General features: G+C 41.7%; 1 protein-coding gene across 1 annotated transcript in view; it reads left to right on the top strand.

The window, feature by feature from the left end:
• The first annotated feature begins 132 nt into the window (after positions 1–132).
• The window catches only part of bcl2b (BCL2 apoptosis regulator b), a 30966-nt gene continuing 13969 nt past the window's right edge, over positions 133–17129 (top strand). Inside the window, exon 1 of the mRNA XM_053628542.1 lies at positions 133–1179. Within this exon, the coding sequence (XP_053484517.1) occupies positions 706–1179 (474 nt within the window). The 5' untranslated portion in view covers positions 133–705. The remainder of the gene's footprint in view (positions 1180–17129) is intronic.

Below are 17129 nucleotides of genomic sequence, written 5' to 3'. Positions count from 1 at the left end.
GTAGTTGCCTAGCAACAGTGTTGCTTGATGAGCGTTTTCGCTCACCAGTGAACTGGTAGAAATATACACAACCGTTGTATACAAAAATTTTGGCACCCACAAACAAATCAGATATTTACCTTTTTAGGGGGAAAAAAATTGTATGTATATATTATAATAAAGATTAATACAGGAGAGACTATTTTTTATTTGTTTATTTATTTGTTGTAGATATCTATAGATTCTGTAATGGAGGAAATTGCCCCACTGTTGCACGCGCGTATAAGGGGCAGGATCCGCAACGCGCGCGCACACAGAGTGAGAGTGAGTCAGTGTGCTATCTGCACTCGGTGAACCGAATCCGCACTGGTCGGAAACCTGACGCGTCCCGGTCCCGCTCGCGCACGCACAAGGTTTACAGTCGTTACGGAATGACACACTCACGCGGACACACTTCCTGAGCTGCTTTCCAGGATCACTCCCCCCCCGGCTGGCGGAAAGTGGGCGTTTGCTTTTTCCTAAACCACGGAGAAGTCGCAGTAGTACAGCTACCCCCAGCGCGAGACACTGTACTGCACGCTCTGTACGTTTTCCATCCCCTCGAGAAATGCACGTGAATATATACGCGTCTGTCTTAAGCCTCGTGAGAAGGCTGTACGATCCGTTCCTTCTGAACGTAACGAATTGTAGGAGCAGCCAGCACTGAGACGCTTGTGTGGACCGGACATGGCGAACGGAAATCTGTACGATAACCGGCGCATCGTGGAAAAGTATCTGAACCACAAACTGTCGAAAAACGGCCACGCGCGGGAGTTTCATCGGTGCCGCGCGAGCAGCCTGGACGGCCAGGAGGAGCGCGAGAAGGAGAGCGCGCGCCGCGTAACTCTGCACATGGCTTTGCGCGAGGCCGGTGACGAACTGGAAAGCTTGTACCGACCGGAGTTGGCGGAGATGGTGAAGGGCCTGCGCGCGACATCGGTGGGCACGGAGCAGCCGCGGTTCGTGGCCGTGGCGGACGAGCTGTTCCGCGATGGAGTGAACTGGGGTCGCGTGGTGGCATTTTTCGAGTACGGCGCGATGGTGTGCGTGCAGTGCGCTCCGGACGCCGAGAGGAACGCGTGTGCCGAGAACGTCGCGCGCTGGATGGCCGAGTACCTGAACGGCCCGCTGAACGACTGGATCCAGGAGAACGGAGGATGGGTACGTCACTGTGTCACTACGAATCGATTCTTTCGAACGAGTCATGTAAACCAGCCTCGCACCTGGTTCGTTCTTGCGAGTCGATTCTTTCGAACTAATCATTAAAAAGAACTGAGCCGTTCACGAACTCAAACCAAATGTCGAAATACAGTTCCCCCCCACAACAAGCAAGAAACATCGGACATCAAAGTTGTGGTGTTTTTGTTTTGGTGTGGGGATGAAAAATACACCCACGCGTTTGTGAATTAATTCTTATGATATTAAAGAAATAATAATTAATTAGATGTTTAGAATAATCGTTCACGAATCATACGAGTCGCTCTGATGAATCGATTTGGACGAGTCGTGACAAAACTCGCAATCAGTTGGTTCGATTCTGGAATGTGAGTCATTAAAAAGAATCGAATCTCTATACATATTCACATTTCTCACACAAAAAAAGACAGGAAGAAAAACTAGCATTACCATATGAAATCTGTGTTCTTTGCTTTGGTGTGAGGCTGAAAAAGGCTCAATTTCTTCGTCTTGTGAATGTTTTATGCTAATTCCTGTGAAATTTCCAAGCCAGTCGTTTTAAAGAATCGTTCCTGACTACTTTTTGTACTTCAGATGAAAACTAAATGGACTTCCAAAAACAACAATGACTTCGACATAAAACAGACTCGAGTCCATCAATAAGTGACGAGGTGATCATGAGTCTCTCTCTCGCTCGCTCTCTCTCTCTCTCTCTCTCTCTCTTTTTGGAGTTTATTCTTATAAACGAATCATTAGAACCATTTCGGTTCTTCATACGAACTGATTCTTTCGCAGAATCAAAACGTTTACAAATCTCCAGTCGCTAATTTCTGAACTTAATGGACTCCTTAAAACAACATGTGGGTATGACAATCATACATTCACTATACTATAAATATATGAAGGGTGTCATTTATGAGGTAGTGGAGCATCAGTAGGACTCTACGTGAAGAGTCGATTCTTTCGATCGGCACTGTGATTTGTGTGAACGAAACTTTTCTGTGATAAATTTTCAATTCCTTTGATTCTCCAACAAGATTCAGTTGAAGTGAAGAAGACAGGTGGTAAACTATTTGATGTCCTCTAAAATAAAGATTCCGTAGTTCTTGAGATTTGATTCTCTCCAAGTAACGGAGCGTTATTAGGAATAATTTTTTTTGGTGAATCTTTTATTATTTGGTTTACATGAAATGGTAAATGGCGCACTTATATAGCGCTTTTATCCAAAGCGCTTTACACTGTGTCACATTCACCCATTCACACACACACCAATGGTAGCAGAGCTGCCATGCAAGGGGCTAACTTGCCATCAGGAGCAACTTGGGGTTCAGTGTCACTTCGGCATGTGTCCCGAGTCACAGCCGCCCTGTGTTGAGATGAAATGTTGAGGAACTTCAGCGTAAACAGTCATTCCCTTCCCTCACTTTATTTTGAAGTTAATAAGACAAAATAAATGCAACATCCTTGTTTTATTTCTTTTTTTTAAAAAGACTTTCCCATGTCAGAAAACCTAAAGTCACAGCTTTACAAATGACCTTTACAAAGCTCTGACACTGGAGACTCCTTCCAGTTACATAAACGTCTCCTCACAGAAAAGGTCACCATTTCAACTATTATAAATTTTGAATCAGTTTATTATTAGTCTTTAGATTAGTCTTAGATTGCTACTACTATGGAAACGATGACTTATTAAAGCTAGGGTGTTAATATAAACCTGTATATAATGTAAATATAATGCTTATATAGAATCGGTTGTAGAATTTGTAATGTTTGGATCTTTGGTTGCTTGTCTGAGCATTTTTGGGGTTTTTTTTTTTACAAATTAGAATTTGACCCACAGCGTTTGTCGACCCAAACTGTTCAGTAAAAGCTTCAGGAGGAACAATTAAAAGGATATTGTCACGGATTATTAGCTGCATGTGTGTGCGCTGTCCATCGTAGCGGAGCTTGCATGAGGAGCTGATTATCCTGGATTTGGCGTCACGATGGATGGGTCGAATGCACCAGAAGCAGAGGGGAGCACGTCGCTGTAATTTAAACAGCCCCTCAGGGTGCTGCCACACAAACCGAGCGCTGCGGTGAGTCATGGCCACGTCGACAAGCTGCCTTCTGGGAATGTTGATAACGAGCGTGTTTGCTTGGAGAAAACTTTCTGATTTATTTATTTATTTATTTATTTATTTATTTTTGGTCTTTTTCCTTTTGCAGTCTGTGTACATAGGATATTATATTCTTAAACCGCATTGCTGTTGAATTCTGGATTCTGATTGGTGACAGTTTCTGTAAGGAGATGGAAGGAGTCTCCAGTGTCAACTTGTCTTGCGGATGTTCCACAGCATTAAATTGAATTATAAATCGTCAAAAAAGTACAATGTGTCGTTTGTTAATTAAAAAAAAAAAAAAAAAATTAGGCAAATCGGTGTGATGTAAGAAAAACGAACTACTTCAGGACATGCTGTTATCGGAAAGTAATGAACTTTCCCACCACACACATCCTGTCGTGTTTTATTTCTTACGTGACTAATCAGCAAAGATAAATAGGATAAAAGTCTTCACCCTGCGGCGTACATCAGTACCGTATCATGTTAAGGGAAAGCATGATTAAAATCCGCCTCCAGTCGTCCCGGCCTCACAAAGACATGGGATTGTGTCTCATATCAAAGCGTCGCAGCCTGAAGGTGAAGGAATGACATGGACATAGATTTATACCGTCTTTCTTTCACGTCTTTGAACTTTTTTTTGTTCCTGGCACAAATTTGTACCTGACCGCTGTGCTCGTGAGAGGAATTTCTAGCGGAGTTAAATTGTCACACGGCCTCTTTGAAGTCAGACGTTACGTGAACCATGTTGAATCGAGGAAACGTCCACGGAGAACAAAGACGCCATGTGTATCCGACGCGTGCGTATCCGTACATGTGCGATACGCAGATATCGAAGCGAGGAGAAAACCGTGGTGTTTTTATTCGTGCGTGTTTATGCAAATGATACATTTGCATACCCTAATGTGAAAACAATGTTCAAATGATTTTACAGCCAGCTACATATTGTTAAAGGTGGGGTCAGGTTAAATTGCAAAAACGTTCCTAAACCCTATGTCAAGAGGAGCGGTGTGGAATTTCGGTCGCACCACAGACACGTAAGGCATATCATAACATTATTATTGAGGCGTTGGTTTAAAAGGTAACGATTGAAATGAATCGACGCAGCCACCGTAAAGAGATTACTATCCGAAAGGACGTGTTAAAAAAAAAAAAAGAAGTCCTTCTCAATGTCGTTGTCGTCGTCATTTGTGAATTAATGGTAAATCAAAATCGTTTAGTATCGTATCACGTGCAAGCCTGAGGTTTACACCCCTACAAGTGACGCATTTCACCATCACCAGAAAACATGATCAGGAAACAATCCAACAGGAAGTACTACCAAAAGCCTCCAACAGAACATCGTAGATGAGCCGAGATGTCTGAGGAGCACTGGGTTTGTTCAGAACTACTATAATTGGATTTCCTGTGTAGCAGAGATCGTTCAAGAAATATCTATGAATCACCAAGGGGAAGTTGATTTGAACTGTGCTGAAGTCTGTGATTTCCTGTTCTGCTCATGTTCAAAGAAACTTTCTAAATGAGCTCAACTGTTTAAAACCCTAAACTCTAAGCACTTCTGTCTGTTAAAAGGAAGTGGCTGAGACGTGCTACGCTCCTGAACGGATCTAAACCCTGCCAGAATCTGGTGTGTTCATTCGCAGTAGGTGCTCAGCAACAACTAAATTCACACAGACACAAATGCTGGCATTTTCCACACGCGAAGTTTCGTATATGATCAATTGTCCCAATAACCTAGCTAGAGTTATAGCTACAAGGTAAAATATTATAATGTTACGGGGAAAGTAATGCGACAAAACAGCCGATGACGATGAAACGAGACTGCTGTTGTTGTTGTTTTTTTCTGCACGATCATGCTGACTGACTGAGTGATTGACATAAGCAGAACGTGATGATAATCGCTCTCTAATCGCAGGTCTACCGTTAGCGGATCTTCATTGTATAATCGGACACGGAGAACACCTTACGTTATCCGCTCGTATTATTGGGATTACGGCGTACAGCAGTAATATTAAAAGACTGCCGAAAACTGGTTTAAGAGGGAACGCCGTACACCAGTGAGCGAAAGAATGTGCTTTTTAGGCATCTGTTTTCCTCCATCCTGTAAAAACGGACGGCGGTGAGAACACATTAACCTTAAGTGTGACATTTGGACATAGGAGAGCACAAAACGTGACCTCGTCCATGCCAATAATCCCATCCCCCTCCGTTTGTCTTAAAATTAGGTGTTGTGGTTTATTTTTGTTTTTTTTAACCTGCTCCATCTTTGTCGCGCTTGGAATGCTGAAACTGTATCCAAAGCCGGATTATTCGAGCTGCGACAATAACAAGAACTATTTGTTTGCTCCCCATCTGCTTTTAAACAGCGACATTGTTAGTGTTTGGTGTCAGAAGAGAATTAACACACCTTGTCCCGTCCCGTCCCCCCCCTCGGCGTCAGATGTCGGATGGGAATCTGACTCTTTCCACGTTTCTGCCCGGCTCTTGGTTTTGACTTCACGACTCTGTGCCGTCTCAGTCTGACCTAAACATGGATTAAGAAGAAAAGCACACAAGGCGGCACTTAAGGGTAAGGAGCTTGGGAAATCTGTATCCAGATTTAACACTGAAATGGGCGTGGCTTAAACTGGATTCAGGTATGCACCCTACCACTGTTTGCCTCTGAAAACCCTGGATTAAATACGCAGATGTAGAAAATGCCAGCAGTGTCTGATCTGTAAATTCTGACTCGGGGGAGTTCCTCGACCTCAACTACATCACTCCGGTACATAATTGGTCTTACATGCTTGTGCCTTCCAGCAATATTGTTTTTAACAAATATCGTTGTTTCTATTCCTAAAACAGGAACCAACGTAGTAGCCTAATTTTAACCACCGAGACCCTGACCAGGCAGTAACTAATGATGTAAATCAGTCCCTCCAGGATTTTGCGTTTGCAGAAATGAACACAAAATCGAGCAATATTTGGAGGAGCTTGTGATTTTTTTCAAAATCACCACAGATTTGCGCGCTACATGACGTCGTCATGACGAAACCTGAAGCCGAAGCCCTCTTCGATTCGCGTACGTCGAACGAGTACTGCTAAAAGTTCTCGTTTACCAACAAACATCGCTGCAAAAACGATTTCATGTGATTGCAATTTCAAGTATATCTCCGCAAAAAGAGCACAAAAAACTCCGTAAGTTGCATCGCAAATTTTGCGAAGGGAAAAAAAAGGCACAGCAAAATCGAGCGTTTTTGGCTGCAACAATCACAAAAAAAACCTCTCCAAAATCCCGTATGGCCTGATAAATACAATGCACAGCTTCATATCGGACCGCTCACGTTTCTTCTTGTCTTCTAGTCGCCCTGTGAAGCTTTCTTCAATTTTTTAAAAAATAAAATAAAAAGCACTCCTTTTTTTGTATCCATTTAGACACGCTATCTGTCCGTTCTCAATAATGTCTCCATATTGCGTTTCATCTCTATTAAACGCAAATCCCGAAACAGCTGTGCGCCTACTCTTTCATTTTTACCTGGAAAGCCCCTACCTAGTGCCCTTGAGTCGTGACGGGGTAATAAGGGAGGGCAGAAGGAAAGGAGAACTGCACCTGTGTTTATTTGTGCAACATTACAGGCCATTCTGGATGATTGGCTGCATGGGGAGCCTCTAAAATTACACGCTTAACCCTGCTGGTTTCAGGTCTGAGACTCTCCTGCGCCTTAATAACACCACACTCCATGTATCATCGTGCTCCTTCAGGACCTGAACAGATATGACTTTATAAATGACTTCTTAATTGAATAACCTGTGTGCGGCCTTTGTTTAACCAGGTTCTGACTGGAGCACACCTGCAGGGCTGATATGAGGAGAGAGAGAGAGGGAGAAAGGCAGAGAGGGAGAATTTGAGAACTGACAGAGTGAGATGGTTAGATATATTTCTCTCTCTCTCTCTCTCTCTCTCTCTCACACACACACACACACACACTGTCCTTTGTAGCCCTTCTGTGGAAACTATGATAATGAGCACACTCTGGTTTAGGACACGACTTGCCTACAAATGTCTTTCTGCTATTTAATGGAACGGTGCTTTACTGTTTACTGTAATCCGCAAACTAGCATTAGAGTAAACATGCTAACCGACAAACTGAGTAAATATGCTAGGCCATGAGCTAACAATAACCATGCACCTGCTAATCCTAAATGAATGAATGTTATACTGAAGAAATGAGCTAGTGTTGTATCAGATAGACTAGCCCATGAACTATAATTACAATGAACAGGTTAAATACAGATTTAGAATGATGGTAAACAGGCTAGAGCACAAATTAGCATGAAGATAAATGAACCAGCATAAAAAATAAATAAACAGACTAATCCACAAACTAGCTTTATAATTAGCAGGGTAAGCCAAAGCTGGCAATACACTAAACGGTCTAACCCATGAACTAACATTATAATAAACAGGCTAAAACAAGCTAGCATTATAGTAAACAGTCTAACCCATGAACTAGCATTATAGTAAACAGGCTAAAACAAGCTAGAATTATAGTAAACAGTCTAACCCATGAACTAGCATTATAGTAAACAGGCTAAAACAAGCTAGCATTATAGTAAAGAGGCTAAAACAAGCTAGCATTATAGTAAACAGTCTAACCCATGCACTCGCATTATAGTCAAGAGGCTAAAACAAGCTAGCACTGTAGTAAAGAGGCTAACCCATAAGCTAGCATTATAGTAAACAGTCTAACCCATGAGCTAGCATTAAAAGACTAAATTTGGTACTAGCATTGTAAACAGGTTCTAAAAAAAGCCACTGTTATATTTAATTAGCTAAACATGTATAGCTGTATAATAAACAGGCTTTAAAAACACACACACACAAGCTACTGCCATGTTAAACAGTGTAAATATGCAGCTATAATTATAGTACACAGTCTAAATATAGAACCATCATTACAGTAAACATGTTCATCCACCAACTAGCGTTACAGAAAACTTTCTACAAAAATTAGTAGACTAGTAATGTAGTAGCCAGGCTAAAAAGAAAGTACTATTATAGACCGAAAGTCGAACTATAATTATAGTTAACAGCTTAAATATATATAACTAGCACTGTAGTGAACGGGCTAATCCGTGAACTATCATTGTAGTAAAACAAACTAGCATTGGATTAGGCTAAATACCGAACGAACAGGCTAAAAGTGTGTTAGCGTTATGAAATAGCATTAAGTAAAGTGGACAATTTTAACTTTGTTAACAGAATTTGAAAATGTCAGCACTGTTAGCATTGAGATTAGCCAGTTAAGCATCTTCTTCTCTGTTCTAACTGTAAATCAGTGATGAAACTATAAAACAATATCGTTTTGTGTACGTTCTCATGTGACACACTGAACTGGCCGTTCGTGTGTTTTGAAGCATGTGTCCGCGCCAAGTTTCCCCCTGCCAGGGTCCTCTGACAGGAGCTTTTCTCCACCGCTTTCCATCTGTGTGTGTTTGTGTGTCTCCAGTCATCAGTAGGGCGCCTGTAGTCTCAGAAAACGGTTCAGCCGGAATAAAGCACGCCTTGATGGTCGCGTGTGGTTCACACTCCGGCTCTGTTCCTCGCTCCCTCTGGACCTTCATGTGTAAAGAGCCTCAGCAGCTCTTATTGATTTCAAGCAAAACAAAAACAGTCCAAAGTACAAACCAAGGGCAAAACACAATGTTGCTTGATGTGTGTGTGTGTGTGTGTGTGTGTGTGTGTGTGTGTGTGTGTGTGAGTGAGAAATTTCAGGAAAGTTTTCCCTCAGTAACACCACTTTTCTGGAATGACTCCTCGACCTCATGCTTGTCAAGATATTAGCTATCATGTAGGTCATGTAACATACCTGCTATAATCACCTCATCTCATAGTTCTCATCTGATTTTATTTTATTAAATGCATCATTTTAGGACTTACAAAGCTAGAAAACAATGTAACTATTTATATTTCTTAACATTATTTTATAGCGCTATTATAAATAGCTAGCTCTAATAGCAGCCTATTTGTCTTTATTCCGACAAATAATTTGCCTTTAAAAAATTTTTTGCTAACAACCTCCAATAGAAACTTGCGCTTGCTAGTTAGCTAGACTTAATAAAATACTCTTTATCTCAGAGTTATTAGCTAGCTGCCTTTTTATTTTTAGCTAACAAACAAACTGCTTTATTTTATGGGTAGATTACGTAGCTTCGTTGGTATTTTTAGCTAACAAACACTAACAGTAGGCCATCTGTTACAGTAGGCTAGTCTGTTAGATACATTGCTAATCCTATTCCCTGAGGAGATATTTGGACACAAGACATTCACGGATTTATTGTGTATTTTTGAGTTTATGTGGCTCTATCTTTTGACAACAACCTTCCCATTAACTACCTGTTCGTGTTAAAGGTGTCATCTAAAACAAACACTTCTGTCCGCAAAGGTCAACGGATTGTTCAAAACGCTAGAGAGAGAAGCATTGTGCGTTAGTTAGCATGCAGGATCCAGTGATCCGAGGCTGCACGGAGCCATTGTTCTGGTTGTGCTACTGTGTAATTGTTCAAACGAAATGCGGTGTTAGTGTTAATCCCCCACACACAATTCTCCCTCAAGAACCTCCACACCCTTCCACTGCTTATTTCTGGGACCTGTCTCCGGAGGCTTTCAGGAGCGTGAATAAATAAAGCAGACGACCAGGGTGTTGCTTTCCTGAGAGGCCCATCACGGGTGTGGGCAAGCGGTTTATAATTTTATTTTTTCCTCTGGAAAATGATTGGAGGTAGGATAACTACCAGGTTCAAAACGTGGCTGAATGGACATGTTTCTGTGTGATCAGTTCATCCTTAGAACCCAGAGTGTTCAATAGAGGGTAGAACCTTTTAAGGAACCCTTTTTTTTTTCCTTTTTTTTTGAAAGCCTAAACTCTTCAAAACCCCCTTAAGAAACGCTTCTATTTTTCCCCCCCCCAGAGGGTTTATCAGCACATCTCATAGCTGTGTGTCTCTCAACCATGAAAAGAATGTAGGTTTCGATTTGACTACAATTTGCATAATTTCTGCTTGGGTTCTTTGGAAAATTATCGGTTCTTCATTTCCAAAAAAAAAAAAAAAAGGGTTCTGTTGGAAACACTCTTGTGCAAATAGAACCTCAAAATGTCGCACTGGCTACATTCTGTTTTAGCAGAGTGCAGTCTGATTTACTGTAAATTATTTACATAGGAATTAACATAGGAACGTGTTCTAATGCATTATTGTTTCCGTGGTAACGACTCAATCACAGGGACTTGTGTGTGTGGTAGATGTTGCAGATCATCTGAGCCTAATACTAAACAAATAATTAATTATTATCAACAAAGCGAAACGCGTCATAGATATCATGAACTTTTTTTTTTTTTGGTAAGGAGTCTCCAGTGTCAGGACTTTGCACCAATCTGAGGATTATTTTCCTATAACGGCACATGCCAAAGTGTGTTATTCCATACATTTTGCCTGTAGATCTATATCCTGTTCCTAGATATGATGATCTCGGTGATCTGTGCGTGCATGGGCTCATTAGCCCACGTGAGATCACATTCTCTCACATGAATTATGTCCTCTTGCTGTTTCAACAAGCAGTGCAGAACACATGTTGGTGAAAGATGCATGAGCTGAGTAATGTCCGACACTAAGTGGCCATCCGTCACGCCGCCTGCTTCACGCTCTACGTGCTCTCCACATGTGTAGCTTGGTGTCAGGTGACCACACGGGCATTGAATCATTCAGGGTTATGTGAGACTGCCTGGAAATAGAACTGCCGTGACTGCGGACCCTAAATGTCTAGTCCGCTTGGCTCCTCGAAAGGACATTTCCCGGTCCCTGGTGCACGGTGCGTTCATCACACCTGTGGGAGTGAGCTGCTGGTGAAATATGAGCGAGGCTGAGATAATGACTCGCATCAGCGCATGGAGCCCACCCGGATTAGCTCCAGTGAAGGAAAGGTCACGCTCCAGGCTGCTGTCGCTATATTTGGAGCGATCGTGCTTCATCCTGTGCTGTTGTATTGTTCGTGGTGGAGCACCGAAGGGTCACGCCATGTGAATAAGCCGTGGGAATTCGTGGTTGAGAGAGATATAACAGTGATCGCCGATTGGTTGCTGGGGTTTGACTTTGTATGGTTCATTGTACTTCAGATGTAGGATCTAGTTTTGTGCAAAAGTTTGTAAATATTTAAACGGTACTCTACATGCAGCTTCGCAAAGTAAAATCTACATACTGAAAGCTACGATATACGTTCCTCCACCCCAGCAATGATGAAAGGTTCACTTTAGTACTGTTGTCTTTCTTTCTTTTTTTTTCTCTCCAAAATCGTTGCACTTAAAATTAAATTTTTTTTCAGAAACGTTATCGAATGATTTTCCTTTGGCGTTGTGCCTTTCAGAGTCTTTCTTTCCAGTGAAGGCGGCGTGGCCTCAGAGGGCGTCTCAAGAAGTCTGGGAAAGAGACAGATCTTTCCAGAAGAATCAATAACGCATGTTTGTCACTGGGTGACACGTCGAGCCATGGTGTGACACGAACAGCCTCGGGGGCGTTAAGCTTCCTTGTCGGACGTCAGGTGGACTGCACATCATGTCTCGGTGCCAGAGACTGTTGAATAAATTCCAGTCCAGAGATCCTATCAAGATCTGGGCTTGGTGGAAGTGATCTGGCCGGGTAGAATTATACCTGGCTGGTTGGACCACACTGCCCCAACTGGGGGTAACCCTGATCATTTAACATCCTAGTATTCATAAGCATAATTCAAACTCTCTAGTGAAGACTTTTTTGGAGGATGGATCGACAACGTGAGGTTTGCCAGTTTATACTCGCCATCCAGCAAGAAACCAGGCTTTCAGAAGACAACCTTGAAGCATCCATCATCTATATGGACTAAGCGGTGTAACAAATACGATTTCATTATTCAGAATGAACAGATAATGTGTTCTATACAGATATGAATAAGAGGAGCGCTAGTCGTTTCTACGTCTGGATTTTTCCAGTGTTTCTAGGGGGCATAATGGTAGGGTTTATACCCAATACCCAATCTCGACTCAACTGTACAGAAGTTTCACGCTACAGCACGTATCCCGTCTTTGACATCCTCGAGGAACATCTGGGTTGTAAGTCAGCAGAGTAAAAGCTTGTATGAAGCAATCGATTTCAAGAACAGATTGCCAGGTTGAATAGTTCATTCCTGGGGTTTCATTGGCGTAATACGTTGGGTGTTTGGGCGTCGTTTATTTCTGACGTACCTTGTCTAATAAAGGCCGGGTATAGCCACGTCTAGACATGTTTACGAGTGAACGATATAAATGTAATTTTTTTAAAGTGGCAATAAAATGCTCATGCTGTACTGTAGGACTCGGGGAAAGCATGTAAAGATAATTCGAATCGCACAGTATGTTTTAGAAAAGTTCTCAAACAGGCGTCCTCGATTAGTTACTGCAACGGAAAGTTATTCTATTTATTATTGAAGTCTTAGAGTTGTTTGACTGAATAAAATGAGTTTCATCCAAACTCCAATAACTCGATAACAAAAAGACACGTAGGCCTACAGTATAAATCAACTTGGATCTAATGTGTTCCGTCAGTGGGGGGGATACAAGAATAGAAGTCTCTGTGTACAAAATATTGTTCATAAAATAACTCGGTTAAAGGGCCCCTTGTTTTAGAGACTCCCATGATGATTAACGATCGAGAACCTTTTTGTAACTCCGGTCTCATTTTTATGTCCAACCAGACACCATATTGCTCACACGTTCTCCTGTTACAAAGGGGTTTAGGCAGAAAGAGCAGTCAATAACACCACAGTGCACCACAGCAGTAGTGCGGATTAGCGCGCTCTGATCTCGGAGAGATGTTACCCGAGAGAAGAGGAGGGGGCGGTTTTTGGTTGGGGAACTTTTTTCATGAAAACTACAGACGCCTTGTTTAATGTACATCAGACGGAGGAGTATGGATACAACAACAGCCAGACCACATCAGACAAATGGGGGCCCAGGGGAGCAGTTTGCCTACAGCAGTTCTTTGCTAACAGGAAAGTGAATCTCAACAGCTAAGCTCCATGTTGCAAAACAGCCGATCTACGGCGTTGTAGTATCAGCTGTCAGGTCTTCAAGAATATCACATGTCTTCCAGGACACCAAGTTCTGTAGAAGCTATACGCTTCATAGCATCCATTCCTTAATAATCATCAATATTCTTATAAAGGCCATCCTGCGATCATGCCTTATTCAGAATCAGCTCTACTAAACATATTTTCAACACACAGTACAGTTTGTCTTTACTCTTCTACACCTGTACACTGTAATGACTCATAATCCCACTATCCGGTGTCACCCAGAAGAGGACGGGTTCCCTTTCAAGGTTTCTTCATGTCGTCTCAGGGAGTTTTTCTTTACCACTCTCACCTCTGGTTTGCTCATTTGGGATCTGAGGTTCCTTTTTTTCTGGATTCATAGCTGCTATCCCCAAGAGTTCAGTAAATTTTGGTGAAAACATTTGGTGAAACCCAAGAGCAGTCCAGACAACCAATCTCTGGTCCGGGTGAAAATGGTGGTCTGGAGCCTTGCTTCAACCGAACCGTGATTTGGTCTGTATCAGGTGTGGCAGCTCTCCGCTCATGACGGACGAACCTAGTGCCTAGTGTTTTGCACAAATGTGACGTATGGAATTGCACAATCGATCCCATGGTTTGGAAGGAATTCTTCTACGTGAACACAAACCTGCAATTATGAGCCCCAAGTCGTGAAAACGCCCTAAATCTACATTCGGATTTCTGTAAAGCTGTTTAGTGATGGTGTCTGTTGTTAAAACGCTAGAAAAAATCAATTGTAATTGAATTGAACCTGTCAACTTGTTTGTTTTTTTGTTTCTTAATGGGCACCCAACAACTGAACCCACAATGACCACAACTGTGTACAGTGAGTAAATTTGCTCTGACTTTCTTGCTCTTGTCGTCTGCTCTGTTTGTCATTCTTAAGGCCAGGAATTTGGTATTTTCTTCTCCTGACCCTAACTGACCAGGCCTGTCTCCAACCCTGTCCTAGTGCAACAAAGTTTAGCCGCAAGGAATATTTCCTTTTTACATGAATGTTCTCTTTGTGACTACACTCTGCTCATTGCGTCCTGGCATTCAGTTTCTAGTATCCTTTTGAAACGAACCAGGCTCAGCAGAGACATTGGCAGGGACATTGGATCTGTGTGCAAAGTTTATTAAATCACAATCCGAGTTAGCAAAGCTCAAACACGGTATAGGCGTCGCACATCAAAATCACAAGGAGAATCTAAAAGAATAGTCGAACAGGTCGTTGCAAAAACGGCTCAGAACTTGCACAAGAGAAAGGAAATACTTTGAATTAAACAATGAAAGGACACATGCTTGTTTAGGAAATAAACCAGGAAGTAGACAGAAAATGATCCAATGACCAGCTCAGCTGGTGGGAGATGGATCACAAAGTCTTGTCACATATAAAGGTATGCAACTGGACAACCTCCAAATACACAGACACCACAGAAAGGGTTAACGTTTGTAACTTACTAACAAGGTTCTGCTTGGAATTGTTTCTGGAATAGGATTCAGTAATAGAAAAAGATCCCTCAACAGTTCTTTCAAACATTTTCTCTAAGAGAACCTAATGGCAAAATACTTCTCATGTCCCGATCCCATCTATATTTTCCCTTCTTTCCTCAATTCACTATTCTTTGAGGTTGATTTTCTTTTCTTCTGAAATGGCTGGTATGTAACAACCAAAGGAGAAACACTGATGTTGAAATCTCTCTCCTCTTGTTTCAAGTATAAAAGCCAACTTATTTTGTGGTGTGGCCTTCACTCATGACTAACTCGGAACGATTTTTGATGCATAGTTTAAAAGAAAACCCCAGCTGTGATAGCTGTGCTTTTACACTGTGCTGTGTTCAAGGCTTTAACTGACTGTAGTCTCATATAACCTTGACGTAAATGGTAGCGACCTTCAGCGCTGTCAGTGGGTTTTGTAAGTGCTTGCAATCTAATATTATCCTTGCTCAGTATTTAAGTAGAATGGGAGGAGAGGACGTACGTTAGCATCCCCTGTGGTTCATTTGGTCGTTTCCCAAATGTTACAGTAAAACAATGCTTTCATTTGCATCCTGTGTTTCTTTCAGCAATGCAAGAATGTCAGTTAAGCGCATTCTATTTCAACTCGTTCCCAGCTAGTTCCCGCTGGTCTTTCCTGCAATGACAAGCATTTACATAGTTTCCTGTCACGCATGAAGACTGTCATGCATCTCGGAACAGCTCGGCAATTCTTGGACGAAACTATACACTTGCATTTGTTGCTTTCAGGAGTTTTTGTTTCAACTCGCCTGAATTAACTAACCAGCTAATTATCAGTGGGTTTTGTTTAATGATCTGTATGGAATGTGTCCGAGCAACACAAAATAATAAAAATTCAGTGTTGTGTGGTTAGCAGGTCTAATACCGTAAACATCTATCTATCTATATCTATATCTATAATATTTCACAGAGTTAAATTTACAGGATAAAAGTCAGGTTAAAATAGGAATCATTGTGTATTTTGTGAATAGCGAATATTCCAGAATGATCTAATCGAAGAAGTGCCAGCCAAATTAAACATTCATGGGCAGACTGCAGCACACAATTGCTACACCTTCATATATCAGGGTCGTAACACACACACAGACACTGCTCCAAATATTTTTTTTTAAATGCCCTGTGAACCTTCACGGTGAGGTTTGTATCTGTTCAGAACACAATATCTGTTCAATCCGAATGAGATGTATTTGTATTCAGTTACATCCTTATTATAGATTTGTACATGCCATCGCACGCACCATAATCTCTATTCTCTAGAAGTTATTAAAAAACTCAAACGGTGTTAGTAAACACTGAACTTATAAATGGGGACCTTTATTCAGTTACATTGCCAACAATTGTAAATTTGGTTTTTGTTAAAATTGATTTCTTCCGGTAAGATTTTCCTCAATTAATTAACGGTTGGATTTCTCACACATTTCCAATTTCAAGGGTGCCAATACTTCTGAGCTCACCGTACAGCTCGGTGAAATTGACAGTATCGTTTGAAACAGCTATCTTTCCCCATTCAATGATAGCCCGGCCATCGGCCCTGTCGAAGACCCCCAGCTGTAGTTAGCATAAATTTGGTCGAAACCTCTTAAAATTTGGACGCTGCATAGAAGATTTCTACTAAGGAGATACAGTAGAATCTTTGTAGGTTTATTTATTTATTTATTTATTTATTTTACAAGAATCAGACATCATAGACATCTGTAATACTTTGGCAAGCTCACGTGGCAGCCAGAAAATATATTAGCTCCTGAATCTTTAACGAGAGCAGAGTGTTTTTACTGCGTAAAGACAGTAAATGTTAGTCTTTGTGAAGCCGTCTCTTTTCAGAGTGCTTGCATTCCTCCTGTATCAGAGCGAGCAGGAAACAAAGTGGGGTTGTTTGTCTCGAAGCACCAGTGCATTCCTCTAATTCCTCCTCCCAGCTTTTTGGACGGGAATCAGCTGGTTGCTGGGGTGGATTGAACTTTTCCCTGCTTTCCTCGTTGCCCACAGATGAAGACAGGAAGGAGGAGCAATAGGGACTCGACAAAAGAAAGGCAATGTATCAGACAGTATCAGTCCATTTTCTCTGTAAATAAAGTGGGTGTGCATGAGTTTGTTCAGGGCTTTATTAGAGCCTCATTAAACATTGTTTGTGGGACTGGGTCCCAACCCTGCGAGGTTGCTTTCCTTTCTGAAGGAGAACAGAAATCTCTGTGTGCTAGGAGATGTCTGGATGATAGCTTGTACAATGTGAAACATCGTCAGTG

This window comes from Ictalurus furcatus, chromosome 7, assembly GCF_023375685.1.
Source record: "Ictalurus furcatus strain D&B chromosome 7, Billie_1.0, whole genome shotgun sequence".
Taxonomy (NCBI): domain Eukaryota; kingdom Metazoa; phylum Chordata; class Actinopteri; order Siluriformes; family Ictaluridae; genus Ictalurus; species Ictalurus furcatus.
The sequence above is the reverse complement of the archived record's forward strand: the minus strand, read 5'-3'. Positions and strand labels throughout refer to the sequence as shown.